Source organism: Mustelus asterias, chromosome 21, assembly GCF_964213995.1.
Source record: "Mustelus asterias chromosome 21, sMusAst1.hap1.1, whole genome shotgun sequence".
In the NCBI taxonomy this organism is placed as follows: domain Eukaryota; kingdom Metazoa; phylum Chordata; class Chondrichthyes; order Carcharhiniformes; family Triakidae; genus Mustelus; species Mustelus asterias.
This window is the reverse complement of record NC_135821.1, coordinates 17,564,034-17,578,946: the sequence shown is the minus strand read 5'-3', so window position 1 is coordinate 17,578,946 and position 14,913 is coordinate 17,564,034. Positions and strand designations below refer to the sequence as shown.

General features: G+C 43.9%; 1 protein-coding gene across 3 annotated transcripts in view; it reads left to right on the top strand.

The window, feature by feature from the left end:
- Positions 1-11,360, top strand: part of ift56 (intraflagellar transport 56) — a 66,074-nt gene extending 54,714 nt beyond the window's left edge. For 2 of the 3 annotated variants that reach the window (XM_078237569.1, XM_078237570.1), the window contains exons 16-18: positions 742-848; positions 2,634-2,767; positions 8,175-9,552. In XM_078237569.1, coding sequence (XP_078093695.1) covers positions 742-848; positions 2,634-2,767; positions 8,175-8,286 — 353 coding nt within the window. In that variant the 3' untranslated portion in view covers positions 8,287-9,552. Of the gene's footprint in view, positions 1-741; positions 849-2,633; positions 2,768-8,174; positions 9,553-11,205 lie in introns of those variants that run through there. The other variant, XR_013500402.1, reaches the window with a different exon arrangement.
- Positions 11,361-14,913: the final 3,553 nt, after the last annotated feature.

Here is a 14,913-nt window from a genome sequence, read left to right as displayed (position 1 = left end):
TTTTTTTTTACCCGCTAATCCTTCTAACCTACGCATCCCAAGACTCTAAGGGGCAATTTTTAACCTGGCCAATCAACCTAACCCGCACATCTTTGGACTGTGGGAGGAAACCGGAGCACCCGGAAGAAACCCACGCAGACACGAGGAGAATGTGCAAACTCCACACAGACAGTTTCCCGAGCCGGGAATCGAACCCGGGACCCTGGAGCTGTGAAGCAGCAGTGCTAACCACTGTGCTACCGTGCCGCCCTGAACATGAACATATGGGGAAGGAGACTGAACGGATAGGCACGATGTGAAAATAAGGTAAGGGAACTGAAGGAGATGAAGTGGATAGCAATCTCAAAGAGCTAGCATTGGTGCAATGGGCTGAGTAGCCATTTCTGTGCTGTAAAAATGGCGTGCTTCTACACTGCGGGCATTTTGTGTTGTGGTGCAATGGCCAGAAGCTATTTTTAATTTTTAAAAAGTTTTTCTTTTTATCTTTCCCTTATAGGAAAGCATCAAGTGACAGTGTTTGACTGAATGAGATATAAAATTCTATCCCTCCATCTCCTGTGTATTAAATTCTAAATACTTGCTCGATCACTGGGGCTTACTCAGGTGGAAGGTCTTTGTAACACGAGGACCATCTCGCTATTGCAGTAAAGTGCATTTTCCACCCTCCTGTCCCCTTGTTTGTTTGTGGGCCTGGTGCTGACTCCACTTCACAAGCTGCTACAATTCTTTCCACCTTCACAGATATCATGAACAAGAAGCCACGTCTGGCATGGGAACTCTACCTGAAGATGGAGACATCAGGAGAGTCCTTCAGCTTACTGCAGCTCTTGGCTAATGACTGCTACAAGGTAAGTGAGGCAAGCTATTTGAAGAGCATTCACTGTTCAAGGGATTCCACCAACTGCAGCAAACAGCTCAAATCTATTTTTGCAAAGCTTCCAGTATTTCAGAAATGAGTGTCTGCATTCACTTGTGTTTTGTGCTGCTCTTATAGATTATTTCCAATTCATGGGTGGCAATTCTGCGCATGATTCCCATTGCAGCCCTCCAACCAAATGAAGGTTCACATTCAGCCTACGCTGTTACCATTCGTCCCTGATCTAAGCTCTCAGCCCCTTGCCCACTGACTCCTTAGAGATCGGTGAATGGCCACCAGAGACAGCAGCCCCTGTGTTTGACTGGGTGAGAGAACAGAAGGATCAATGGATTTTTTGCCTCTTCAGACATGGACCTACAGAGTCGATGCTGTTCAGATCGATTTGTGTACAGTGGGGAACACAGGAACAAAGTTCCCTTGTGGGTGACCATAAAGACCCTCACCCTCTTATGGTAGCACTCTTGCCTCACTATCCACGATCGAATGACTACCAAGATGGTGTTACCATCACTGAATCCCCCACTGTCAACATCCTTGGGGTTACCATTGACCAGAAACTCAACTGGACTCACTACATAAACACAGTGGCTACAAGAACAGGTCAGAGACTAGGAATACTGCGGTGAGTAACTCGCCTCCTGACTCCCCAAAGACTATCCACCATCTACAAGTCAAGAGTGTGAGGGAATACTCTCCACTTGCCTGAATGGGAGCAGCTCCAACAACACTGAAGAAGCTTGACACCATCCAGGACAAAGCAGCCCCGCTTGATTGGCACCATATCTACAAACATCCACTCCCTCCACTACCGACGCTCAGTAGCAGCAGTGTGTACCATCTACAAGATGCACTGCAGCAATTCACCAAAGATCCTTAGACAGCACCTTCCAAACCCACAACCACTTCCATCTAGAAGGACTTCCATCTGCATCAGCTAATGACACAACTACCGCCTCCATTCTGCCCCTCCCAACCCCCACAACATCTTTCCCTATTCACCTATGAAAACAACACACAATTTTTAAAATTTCTATCAAATCTCCTCTTGGATTTCTCTATTTCAGTGCAGCGCAAATAGTCCCGGTATCTGTAGTCTAATATATGAGATACAGGGATGGGTGGCAAGATGAGATGAGGGAATTAAATGGAAAAAGGCTAATGTGGATTATAAATGCTAGCAAAGACCTTTGGACTGAATGGCCTGTTCCTGTGCTGCAGATTCTCTGTAACTCCATGTCTACAGCTATAAGCTTATACGGGATTCTGGCAGCAAAAACAAACACAGAATTACTGACAAGTCCCCTTTGCATGTCAATTATAAAACCAGACAATGCAACTCACCTTGACTAAAGTTCCAAAGAATGATCACTTCTCCTTCATGTTATTAATGTCTCCCTCTCTTTTAAACGAGCAATATTTCCTTCAGTCAATCATTCTCTATTTTATTTATACGCAGACTATTGAAATGTCGGCAATTTATTGGTCTACATTTCAATCCACTGTGGGCAGTGTTGGTTGCTGATACAGCCTTGGTTCTGGGACCACTGCCAACAGCTAAGCTAACTGAATTTCCCGTCACTAGTGTTGGTTTTCATTGACATAGAGGATATTAGACTGGGAGCAGGCTCGAGTGGAGTATGAAAACCAGCACTGACATGTTGGGCCGAATGGCCAGCTTCTATTTCGCTAAAATGAATTATTTAGTTAAAATTAATTTAAAATGGTAAATCTCTGATGTACTTTTTTCTCCTTTCAGATGGGCCAGTTCTACTATGCCGCAAAAGCCTTTGATGTCCTTGAGCGCCTCGATCCAAATCCAGAATATTGGGAAGGAAAACGTGGAGCATGCGTCGGGATCTTCCAAATGATCTTAGCGGGACGGGAACCAAAGTGCGTATCTCCAGGACGCAAGATCCATTTTAAACACTGACATCAGTCACAATATTCATGTCTTAGAAACTAACAAAGCTGAAATAATAGCTGATATGCTTTATAGGAAGATCCCTGCCATGAGGTTAACAGTTTGACAGCTTTAGAAACCCAGGCTGATCCTATGATGTCCAACCAGGTCTTCCTGCCTGTCCATTCCTAAATTGTTTTGGTTTCTTGCTGCCTGTCAGTGTATCGTAGAATTACACAGCACTGAATGGGGCCATTTGGCCCATTGTATCTATACCAGCTCTTTCATAGAATATAGATGAGATGACCTTAGCTCAAAAGAGCAATTTGTAGAATCAGTCTGGCTAGAGATACGAAATAGGAAAGGTAAGAGGTTACTTACACTGAAGGACAGAGTATACAAGAAGAAATAAATAGGGTAAGAAGGGTACAGCAATAATCATGGGTGATTTTTAATCGACATATAGATTGGGCGAATCGGATTGGGAGAGGTAGCCAGGAAAATGAGTACATGGAGCATATTCAGGACAATTTCTTAAGAGTAGTACGTTTAGTGCCAATCATGGAGCAGATTATTCTAGACCTGATAATGTGCATCGGGACAAGATGCAACAGCAATTATAACATGATAGAGCTTCGTGTTCAGGTTGAAGATGAGAAGCGTGGGTCCAAGGCTAATGTTTTAAAGATAATTATAAGGGTATGAAAGACAGAGTTGGCTAAAGTGAACTGGGAAACTAGGTTAAAAGATAAGACAGTGGAGATGCAGTGGTAGTCTTTTAAGGAAGTGTTTAATAGCTCTGAGCAAAGACATATCCCAGTGAGAAAGAAAGACTGGACGCATCATCAAGGCTAAATAAGAAAGTTAAGGGATTGTATCAAATTGAACGAAACACTACGATTCTGTGAAGATTACTGGGAAGTCAGAAGATTGGGTGGATTTTAAGAACAGGCAAAAAATGACAAACAAAAGTGGGAGATATTAAAGTGAGAGAAAGCTAGCTAGTAAAATAAAAACAGATTGTAAGAGTTTCGAAAATTAGTTAAAAAGAGTAAATAAAGTAAGTGAAGTGAGAGTTGGTTCTTTAGAGAGTAAGCCTTATGGAATTAATAATGGAGAACGAGGAAATGTGCGAAGTGTTATAAACAGGTGTTTTTTTGTCTGTCTTGACTGTAGAAGACCTGGAAAATTTGCCACAGGGATCAGTGCTGGTGCTTCAATTATTCATGACCTATATCAGTGAAAGAAGGGACCAAATGTATGGTAGCTAAATTTGCTGATGACCCCAAGATAAGTAGGAAAGTAAGTTCTCAAGAGAAGGTGAAGAGCACAAAAGGGTAAGTGCAGTGAGTGGGAAAGAAATTGGCAGATGGAGTTTAATGTGGGAACTTTTCCACTTTGGCAGGAAGAATAGAAAAGCACGTGAAGTACTGTACAGTTTCATCTCCTTATTGGAAAAAGGATATCTCTGCATTAGAAGCAGCTCAGAGAAGGTTCACTCTAACTGATACCTGTGGTGAAGGGGTTATGAAGAAAGATTGAACAGGTTGGGCCTTTACCCACTGGAGTTTGGAAAATGAGAGGTGATCTTATTGAAACATACAAGATCCTGAGGGGACTTAACAGGGTGGATCCTGGGAAGATTTCTCTTTGGAGGAGGCATCATGAAACAAGTAAATGTTATGATCATCTTTTCAGGCATCCATATTTGTACAGAACCTTCCACAAGCCTGCTGTTGCTTAACTGTATTGCTTTTTATGTGTTTTCTTTAAGTCAATGCAATGATATCTGGTTTGGTATTTTGCTAGCAGTGTGTCGCAGCTGAATTGGTAACCGTTAGTGCTGCTGTTGTGACCCATGTCACTGCCATAAGCAGAACGAGAGTAATACATCTGAGAGGAGTCCAGTATGTTCATATTTTCTTTAATTAGTTGTGTTCAGAAATGAGCAGTCTAAAAGAAGAACTCAGGCAAAGATGGAGAATGGAAAAAGCCCATCAACTAATTGAAGCTCACCCTCCTGTACTAACTCTGCCACTCGCCACTTTGTTCCACATATTTATCTCCTTTTATCATAGAATTATGGAATCCTACAGTGCAGAAGGAGGCCATTCAGTCCATCAAGCCTGCACTGATCACAATCCCACCCAGGCCCTATCCCCATAACCCCATGCATTTTTCCTAGCTAGCCCCCCTGACACTAAGGGGCAATTTAGCATGGCCAATCCACCTTACCTGCACATCTTTGGACTGTGGGAGGAAACCAAATCCCCCGGAGGAAACCCATGCAGACACGGGGAGAACGTGCAAACTCTACACAGACAGTCGCCCAAGCTGGGAATCCAACCCAGTCCCTGGCACTGTGAGGCAGCAGTGCTAACCACTGTGACACCGTGCCGCTCACCTGAAGGCACTCCTCTGATAGCTACTCTCTAGGTTTGCCTTAACTGCTTTATACTCTGACCTCATTAGCCTGTGATTTGGGTGATTTTGGAATCTCCCTCTCAGCAGTTGCACAGGCTGCAACTTATTTCCCTGGAGCAGGTTAAAAGAATGTATGCAATGTCATTAATTGTGCACATCAGGGTTTGTGGTTTGAGGGTGCATTAGTGTTTTTTTGAATGCCCAAAGGGCTGGAAGAGAAATTTTCCAAGAGTACTTTTTCCCTTATTAGTTCTGTTTTTAATTTTTGCATTTCCCAGCAGATGGCATGGCCACGGATGGGGGGAGCAGGTTGGGGCTGGAGGGTGGGATGGGCGTGTGCGGAGTAAGCAACACCTCGTCAGGATACTGCAGCCATCCTGATGTAGGCTTACTTAGATTAGAACCAGGGATACAGTTTAAAAATAAGAGGTCTCTCATCTAAGATGGAGGTGAGGAGATTTCTCTTTGAGCGTCAGTGGTCTGTGGAATTCTCTTCCTCAGCAGTGGAGGCTGATTTCGATTGACTCCCTTATCCGTCAAGAATCAAAGAGTAGACAGGTAAGTAGAGTTGAGGTCATAATCAGGTCAGCCATGATCTGAAGAAGAGTCACATGGACTCAAAACATTGGATGGAATCTTACCATATTTTTCAAAGTGCTAGGCTCAGACTGAAAACCTGCATGTAGCTCTCTCCAACAGCACAGCCCAGTTTTCTCTCCAGATCTTGAGCCTCTCTAAGTAAACAGAAATAAACGGACAGGGTTTCCATTATCGCTCTGGTAGAGCAAAGCCTGATAGAGCCAGCAAAGCCGGATCCACATACTCATTTCACTTCCTTCAACATACGCCACAAAAATAGGGTGCCATCTTTAAAGGATGCCCCAATCAGCACTGAAGCCCCGCCAGGCCACTGGGGAAGTATTGCCAGTGTTCTTCCACCTCACTGCCTGCAATTTTCCCACTCACCGCCTGCTTTCTCCCCCAGCACACATACCTGAACCCCCGCCCCATGGCGCTGCCACTAGGGCCTGCCCCATGACACTGAAGTCACATCAACGATGTTTGAATATTCAGTGAGGGGGGAATCGTGGTGGGTGCTGGGTACTGATTAAAGTTTATTTAAGTCCTTTAAAATGGGGTTCTCATCCTTTGCGGGCGTGAACTTCGTGACATCACTGGCGAGGGGGATGGAAAATTGGGAAAGGCGTTCTCTCCGGAGAAAATTGAGTTTCTTGATTCTCTCTGAATTTTCTGCCTGCGTCGCCGCTCTTTCTGACAGCGAACGTGAGCTGAAAATTGCCCCCATTAACTCTGAATCTCACTCCACAGATGCTGCCAAACCTGCTGAGATTTTTTTTAGAGCGTTTTCTGTTTTTATTTCAGATTTTCAGCGTTACTATTTTGCTTTTATTTGACGAGATTTATTGTAGCTTAGCCGACAGCTCAGTGAATTAATGCCAATAAGTGGCAGAGCCATTTAAACCACAGTAATATCAGAGTTAGACGCTACAGTTAAGCAACTTCAGTTACATGGAGAGACAGGAGGGGCTGGAATTCTTTATCTTGGAGCCAAGTGTTAAAGGGAGGTTAAGGAAAATTCCCTTCCCTAACAGAACTGTGAATGGATTTACCTGAAGTGGTTCAAGAAGGCGGCTCCCTAGCACTTTCTCGAGGGCAATTAGAGATGGGTAATAAATTCTAACTGCCAGCCACACCCAATCCTGTGAAAGCAAAAGTTGTTGACGGGTACAAGAGGTTTTGAAAGAGTAAAGATGAGGAGAAACTGTTCCTGTTGGCAGGAGAGTGAGGACTAGAGGTCATGCAGACCTAAGATAATTCACAAAAGTAACCGAGGGGAGATGAGTTTTTAAATACAGCAACTTGTCATAGAATCATAGAAATCATTGAAACCCTACAGTGCAGAAAGAGGCCATCTGGCCCATCAAGTCTGCACCGACCACAATCCCACCCAGGCCCTACCCCCATATCCCTACACATTTACCCGCTAATCCCTCTAACCTATGCAGCTCAGGACATTAAGGGGCAATTTTAGCATGGCCAATCAACCTAACTCGCACATCTTTAGACTGTGGGAGGAAACCCACGCAAACACAAGGAGAATATGCAAACTCCACACAGACAGTGACCCAAGCAGGGAATCGACCCCAGGTCCCTGGAGCTGTGAAGCAGCTAACCACTGTGCTACCGTGCCGCCCTGATCTGGAAATTTGTCATGTGCGGCTGGTAAAAGCTGGGAGATTCAGTTGTAACTTTCAAAAGGCTTAAATACTTGAAAAGGGAAAAAAACACAGAGCAGCAGGATAAGAGCAAATTAGATAACGCTTGCAAAGAGCCATCAACAGGCTCTGTGCTGAATGGCCTCCTCTTGTGTTATGTTATTCTGTGATTCAACATGTATTGACATTCCTGCTTTCAATCAGGGTAGCAATAGGGCCCTACAATTGATCTTCGCATTTCAGGCTGGGGGGGTGTTAGTCAGCCAGGCTGTCGCTACTGATTTCTATCTTACTCCGAATGAAAAGTGTCCACATTGCGGTCAGACACGAGCAGTATTGGGCTGAGCTGGCTTACTCACTGCCTTGCCTCTGATGTCAGTTCAGCAAAGTACCAGACAATGTTCATGGGGGTCACAGCAACAGTAAAGTGCCTTTAACATTAAAAAACACCACAAGGTCCTTCACAGGAGTGTTGTAAAGCAAAATTCGACACCAAGCCACATAAGCTGATATTAGGCCATTGAAGAAGGAAAGAGAGGTGGAGAGGGAATTCTAGGGCTCAGTGCCAAGGCAGCTGAAGGCATGACTACCAGTGGTGGAGGGGTCGAGGGGCTAGAATTACATGACTGCAGATATCTTAGAGGGCTCGCCACCACAGAGGGTGCAAAATTAGCACGGATCAGTGGGGAAATGCCATGTGTTCCTTTAATGAACAGTCGTTATGCACCTTTTCTAGGGATACCATGCGAGAAGTTCTCCATCTCCTTCGAAACACAGGGAATCCTCAGGTGGAATACATAATCCGTACCTTAAAGAAATGGGCCAAAGACAATCGAGTAGCTGTCTGAAGGTGCAGAGCAGAAGGACCAGGAAATGAGCTGATAGTCTGGGTGGAGCTGCTGCTATGAATGGGAGGCTTCTGTTTCTCTCACCAACGCCAACGTGAGTAGTTCTCACTGCACCCTGATTAAGAGCTCTCGTGACATGATGCAGTGCTCCATGGGAAACATTTGCTCCTCTCCCACTGACTGCAATTAATTGTCGACCTAAGTTAAAGCCACATAATTCCCTTTGTTACGTGGCCCCACTCGGGGGGGAATAAAGATTCTATCAAACACTTCAACATCTGCATCTGCACTGTCAAATCACTCGGGCACCTATTGCACTCAGCATTATTCTGTTACAATGTTCTCTACACCCATTCGTCTGAACAGGATGCGGCACAGCAAGTCATGTGGGCTGGAGCAGTGATTTAGTTCTCGAGCAAAGGTGGCTTTGTAAATTCCAGGACCCCCTTAAACATCTGTGGAAACTATGCTTCCCCCAAGTATGTAACAGTAAGACTTCACTTAAAACCACACTGTTATTTTTCCTGTACTCATTGCCATGAGCCTATTTGTTGTATATAAGCCAGCATTGCATGGTGAGCAAGAATCTGGTTTAAATACCATACATGACAGCAGAGTATGTGCCTCAGTAATGAGCTCCCCATATGGAGACCAGATACAGTTTGGCCAGGCATGGAATTGCTGCTGGGAGGAGCTGGAAGCAGCAAGCCAGGCGCCTGCCACCAAGAAGGGATTGTCAAAGCAGCAGGCAACGCACATGCTATGCCAATGACTTCCAGACGCAGAAGCAGGAAGCAGATTGATGCTCAGAGTTGGGGGAATAGTGAATGGTGCAGGGGAACAAAACATGGCAACATGTTTCTGGTAGCCATCCAGTGCCCTGCACTGGAAAGTTTCAAGATTTTGACATGTCGGATGAGAACCGATCGGGAATAGCAGTTTCCTCAACCCCCCCGCCCCCACCTTATTGGCTGCAACAGCATGCAGACTCACCATCAAGCTTGTGTGCGTAAAGAATGACTATTTGCGTGAGGTGCCAGGTCATGTGCCCATCATACCCTGGCACCTGTCAGCATCTCTGGGAGAACATTGCCACAAAAATTTCAGTTTAGACAAGATTTACTGGTTAATAGCAACCTTTTCTATTGACCCTGAAGTTCTGTTACTGGTATTCTGTTTCCATGTTTGTTCTTGTGTAACTCTTGCATAATTAATACACTTGAAGATTTGTAAATTATTTTGTGTAAATAAAGCATTTATTTCTGACTTTTTTTATTGCTGGAGATGGATACAACTCATTCTGGGGGGATTGTGTAAATGCTCTTGCTGTGGTCTCAATTGGATAGAACAGTAGTTACTTCCCAACCCCCCCCCCCCCCCCCCTCTCTTTCGTGCGCTGTCTCTTACTCTCCAGTGTAACTGGGGAAGCGATGGCCTAGTGGTATTATCGCTAAACTATTAATCCAGAAACTCAGCTAATGTTCTGGGGACCCGGGTTCGAATTCCGCTAGAGCAGATGGTGGAATTTGAATTCAATAAAAAAAATCTGGAATTAAGAATCTGCTGATGACCATGAAACTATTATTGTCGATTGTCAGAAAAACCCATCTGGTTCACTAATGTCCTTTTGGGAAGGAAATCTGCTGTCCTTACCTGCTTTGGCCTATATGTGATTCCAGAGCCACAGCAATGTGGTTGATTCTCAACTGCCCTCGGGCAGCTAGGGATGCCCACAGCCAGCGACGCCCACGTTCCACGAATGAATAATTTAAAAAATTGATTAAAATGTTTACATGAAAAAGGGGCCTTTTTTTCTTGCTCAAGAAACTTGCGGTGTGAGGAAAATACTTTGTTTCTGAAGTGTGAGAAGCCAATTGGACCAGATGTACCTAGCAACCATTGGTTCTTGGATTGACTATATGACCAATAAAAAAGAATGGTGGCATCCAATACCGGTGAAAGAATAAAAAAAACATGCGATTTGGCCAAATGTTCTAAATTGGTATTTATCTCACCCTATCAGCAGATCCTTCCAGTTCTTTCTCCCTCATGTCCTTACCCAGCTGCCCTTAAAATGCATCATTAAAAGCACAATAAACAGCAGATAAAATAGGAATACCAATTTAGAACATTTGGCCAAATTGCCAAATTCCTTCACCGGATGTGGGTGCCACTGGCTAGGCCAGTATTTATTGCCCATCCCTAATTGCCCTTGAGAAGGAGGTGGTGAGCTGCCATCTTGAACCGCTACAGTCCATGTAGTGTAGATGCGCAGTTTAGATCTTTTTGCATTGGTCAGGCCCATGTGTATGACCAACAGGACTTGGAGGTCAAGGCAAAGGCCTCTGCTTGTTCCCGCACAAAAATCCTGGGAGAAGCATGACAGGTAAAAAAAAATGGCATATGCTATTCTACAAATCACAATACTGAAACCATGCCAATAGCTTGGGTGCCGGAAGGTGGGATTAGAAAAGGCACCTGGTGTTCTAGGGCTCAGTAAGAAGTCTCACAACCTCACAACACCAGGTTCAAGTCCAACAGGTTTATTTGGAATCGTGAGCTTTTGAAGCGCTGCCCCTTCATCAGATGAGGAAGGAGCAGCGCTTTGAAAGATCGTGATTCCAAATAAACCTGTTGGACTTTAACCTGGTGTTGTGAGACTGCACACCCCAGTCCAACACCGGCATCTCCACATCAGTCCTAGGGCTGGCATTACAAGATGGACCAAAGGGCTTCCTGCTGTAGGGATTCTGTGATTCTGTGCTGTAACTTTTCAATGGTTCTAACTTGTATCTATAGTTATATTTAACTCATGCCTATATATAACATTATCCTCAGATTTCTGTCTTGCATTTCAGCTTTCTCCTTTTTAAAAAAATTGTTACTGCTTTTTTCTCGTATTTAATTTTTTTACCTTAGGTTAACAGTGCTCAAAATATTAACACAAAAGCAAAATACTGCAGATGCTGGAAATCTGACATAAGAAACATGCTGGAAAATCTCAATTAGGCAGCATTTGTGGAGAGAACAGTCAACATTCATGTCTCAAAATATTAAATCTTGTACGAACTGGATCAATTATTCGTGAGTTTTGTTTTTAAGGAAATCAAGGTACTCTTTATACAATTTATATTTGCATTGTATTGGTTACATTTTTCCAAGCCCAGGTTTTGCGATAGCTTTAACTAAAGTTATCCCTGCTGAGCATTATTATGATGTGGAGATGCCGACGTTGGACTGGGGTAAGCACAGTAAATGCCCTGTTGGTGAACGCAAGTCCTCACTCACCTGATGAAGGAGCAGCGCTCCGAAAGCTAGTGCTGCCAAATAAACCTGTTGGACTTTAACCTGGTGTTGTGAGACTTCTTACTGAGCATTATTATGGCAGAAATCGGATTGTTGGCATCCACATTTCCACAATAATACCTGCGTTTCTCGATTCTCTCTGGAATTTTGGCCCACATCACTGGTCTCTCTGACAGCGAACACAGGTTGAAAATCACCCCACCAAAGTCTTTTGCTAGAGGGCAGTTCAGAGAAAATAGAAGGTGCACCTCACTTTTTTTTTAATAGCATAGCGGTGTGCTGTGGCATAAAAGGTTAGGTACTACTGCTTGAGAGCCCTGGACCAATGATCGAGGGAACGTGAGTTCAAATCTCATTACTGCTGTTTGAGAATTTGAATTCAACCTTTTTGGAAAAAAAGCCTCTATCACATTGGTGACCAATGAACTGTTGGATTATCTTAAAACCCCAATTGCTTCACTAATGTCCTTTAGAGAAGTAAACCTGCTGTCCTTATCCAGTCTGATCTCTTTCGGCTTCAATCCCTCACCATGGGTGGCACTGCTGCCTTACAGCGCCAGGGACCCGGGTTCGATTCCCGGCTTGGGTCACTGTGTGGAGTTTGCAAGTTCTCCAAGTGTCTGCGTGGGTTTCCTCCAGGTGCTCCGGTTTCATTCCATAGTCTGAAAGACGTGCTGTTTAGGTGCAATGGCCATGCTAAATTTTCCCTCAGTGTAGCTGAACAGGTGCCGGAATGTGACGACTAGGGGATCTTCACAGTAACTTCATTGCAGTGTTAATGTAAGCCTACTTGTAAAGTTAAAAGTTTATTTATTAGTCACAAGTAAGGCTTACATTAACACTGCAATGAAGTTACTGTGAAAATCCCCTAGTCACCACAGTCCAGCGCCTGTGCGGGTCAATGCACCTGACTAGCACGTCTTTCAGACTGGGAGGAAACCGGAGCAAACCCACACAGAATGTGAAAACTCCACACAGACAGTGACCCAAGCAGGAATCGAACCCAGGTCCCTGGCGCTGTGAAGCAGCAGTGCTACCCACTGTGCTACTGGGCCATGTGACGCTAAAGAGGCAAAGTTTATTTATTAATGTCCTCTGAAGTAACCTAGCAAGTCACTTCAGTAAGGAGGCCCATCACCACAATCTCAGGGCAACTAGGAATAGTCAATGACTGTCAGGCTCACTGCTCTTGAATTTAATTATTCCATTGGCATGACAAACCTTATGGCATGGGCAACACTATATGTTTCTGGTTATTTTGATTGTGGCTGAGGGAACAATGCAATAAAACAAATAAAACGCCAGAAATCTGAAATGAAAGCAAGAAATACTGGAACCGTTCAACAAGTCAGGCAGCATCTATGGTGAGAAAAGCAGACTTACAGAATGGAATGGAAAGTTGTTGGGGAATCAACAGCTTCATGACGAGAACAGAGTGAGCAAGAATGGGACAGGAAACTTGAATAAAAATGAATTAAATTGCCTGTCGACTCGAGCAATGTGCACAGAATCTGAAGCAAAATGGGAGAACTGGAGGCCACAATTCCTAGCAAGGAGCAAGATGGAGATTGCACATTTTCCCCGTGTCTGCGTGGGTTTCCTCTGGGTGCTCCAGTTTCCCCCCACAATACAAAGATGTGCAGATTAGCTGCATTGGCCATGCAAAATTCCCCCTTAGTGTCCAGGGATGCGTAGGCTAGAGGGATTAGTGGAGTAAATATGTGGGATTACGGGGATAGGGCCTGGGTGGAATTGTTGTTGGTGCAGGCTCGATGGGCCAATTGGCCTCCTTTTGCAGTGTAGGGTTTCTATGAATCTTCTATGAATCTATTTCTACGATGTGGAGATGCCGGCGTTGGACTGGGGTAGGGGCAACGCTCCGAAAGCTCATGCTACCAAATAAACCTGTTGGACTTTAACCTGGTGTTGTGAGACTACTTACTGCTTCTATTTTTATGTAGTCGGTATATCTAAAATAAAATGGTAACATGAAGAACAGGATTGGAAGTTAAATCATAGAATCCCTACAGTGCAGGACACCATTCAGCCCATTGAGTATGCACCGATAACAATCCCTCACAGGCCCTATCCCTGTATTTACCCTGCTAATTTGTCTGACACTAAGCAGTGAATCAGTCTAACCTGCAACACTAATATTTGGAGTGTGGGAGGAAACCCATGCAGACATGGGGAGAACATGCAGACTTCACACACATACAGTCACCCAAGGCTGGAATTGAACCTGGGTCCCTGGCATTGTGAGGCAGCAGTGCTAACCACTGTGCCACCCGATTGTAAGTTAAAACATTTCAAAAGTATAAGGAAGAACGACAGTATAAAATAAAGACATAACTAATATTAAGATAGAAACAATTGAAATAGATTGATCATGGGTAATGAACATCGAGGCAATAGCTATCACAATGTATGGTTTAAGATAATGTTTAAAAATATCACAAGACAAAGATCAAACGGAAATTAAAGAGAAAACAGTTTATTTCAAGGGGGTGAGAATGGAATGTGGGAAGATAAACTGGAATAAAATATTGACCTAAAAAGGGAGAAAACAATAGTGGGAAATATTTTAAAAGATGAATATGAAGGGTGCTGATTGGTGGGCAAGTTTACTCTGATTGGATGAGGCATCACTATAGAGAATGAATCAGGGAACTATGCTTTAGTTTAATATTTTTAAAAGTGTGATGCCTGGACACGTTCCTTTTGCCTGCAGAGGGCAGTTCCCTTTTCTCGTGTAGTACAAATTGTTGCACCCTTTGAAATTTGGCAGACAAGCGTCTGTCTTGAGCGCAAAATTAAACGCTTCAACAGCATGTCTTTTGTTCAGCCATATTCAGGCTTATGGAACTGGGCACAGAGTGAACAGATATAGCATCTTGCAATGTAATGAGAGTAAATTTTCAGTAATGCTGTCAAAGTATTTCATTGCGTGTTAAGCATTTTGAAACTTTGAGATGTATTATATATTTCTTTGACAACATACAGCCATTTCTCTGGGTTTAATGACATATGAAATGGCAATGAAGTGTCATTAACCTTCTATAAATAATAAAATAGTTACAATGCCTCAATAATTTTGAGTTTGCAGAAGTACCCATCAACGTTCACACACCATGCTATTAAAATTATAGTGTACGAAAGAAAGGATCCAGGGATGAGGGAAGGCATGGGCGGCGCATTGGCACACTGGTTAGCACTGCTGCTTCATAGCACCAGGGAGCCAGGTTCGATTTGTCTTGGGTCACTGTTTGTGTGGAGTCTGCACGTTCTCCTTGTGTCTGCGTGGGTTTCTTCCGGGAGCTC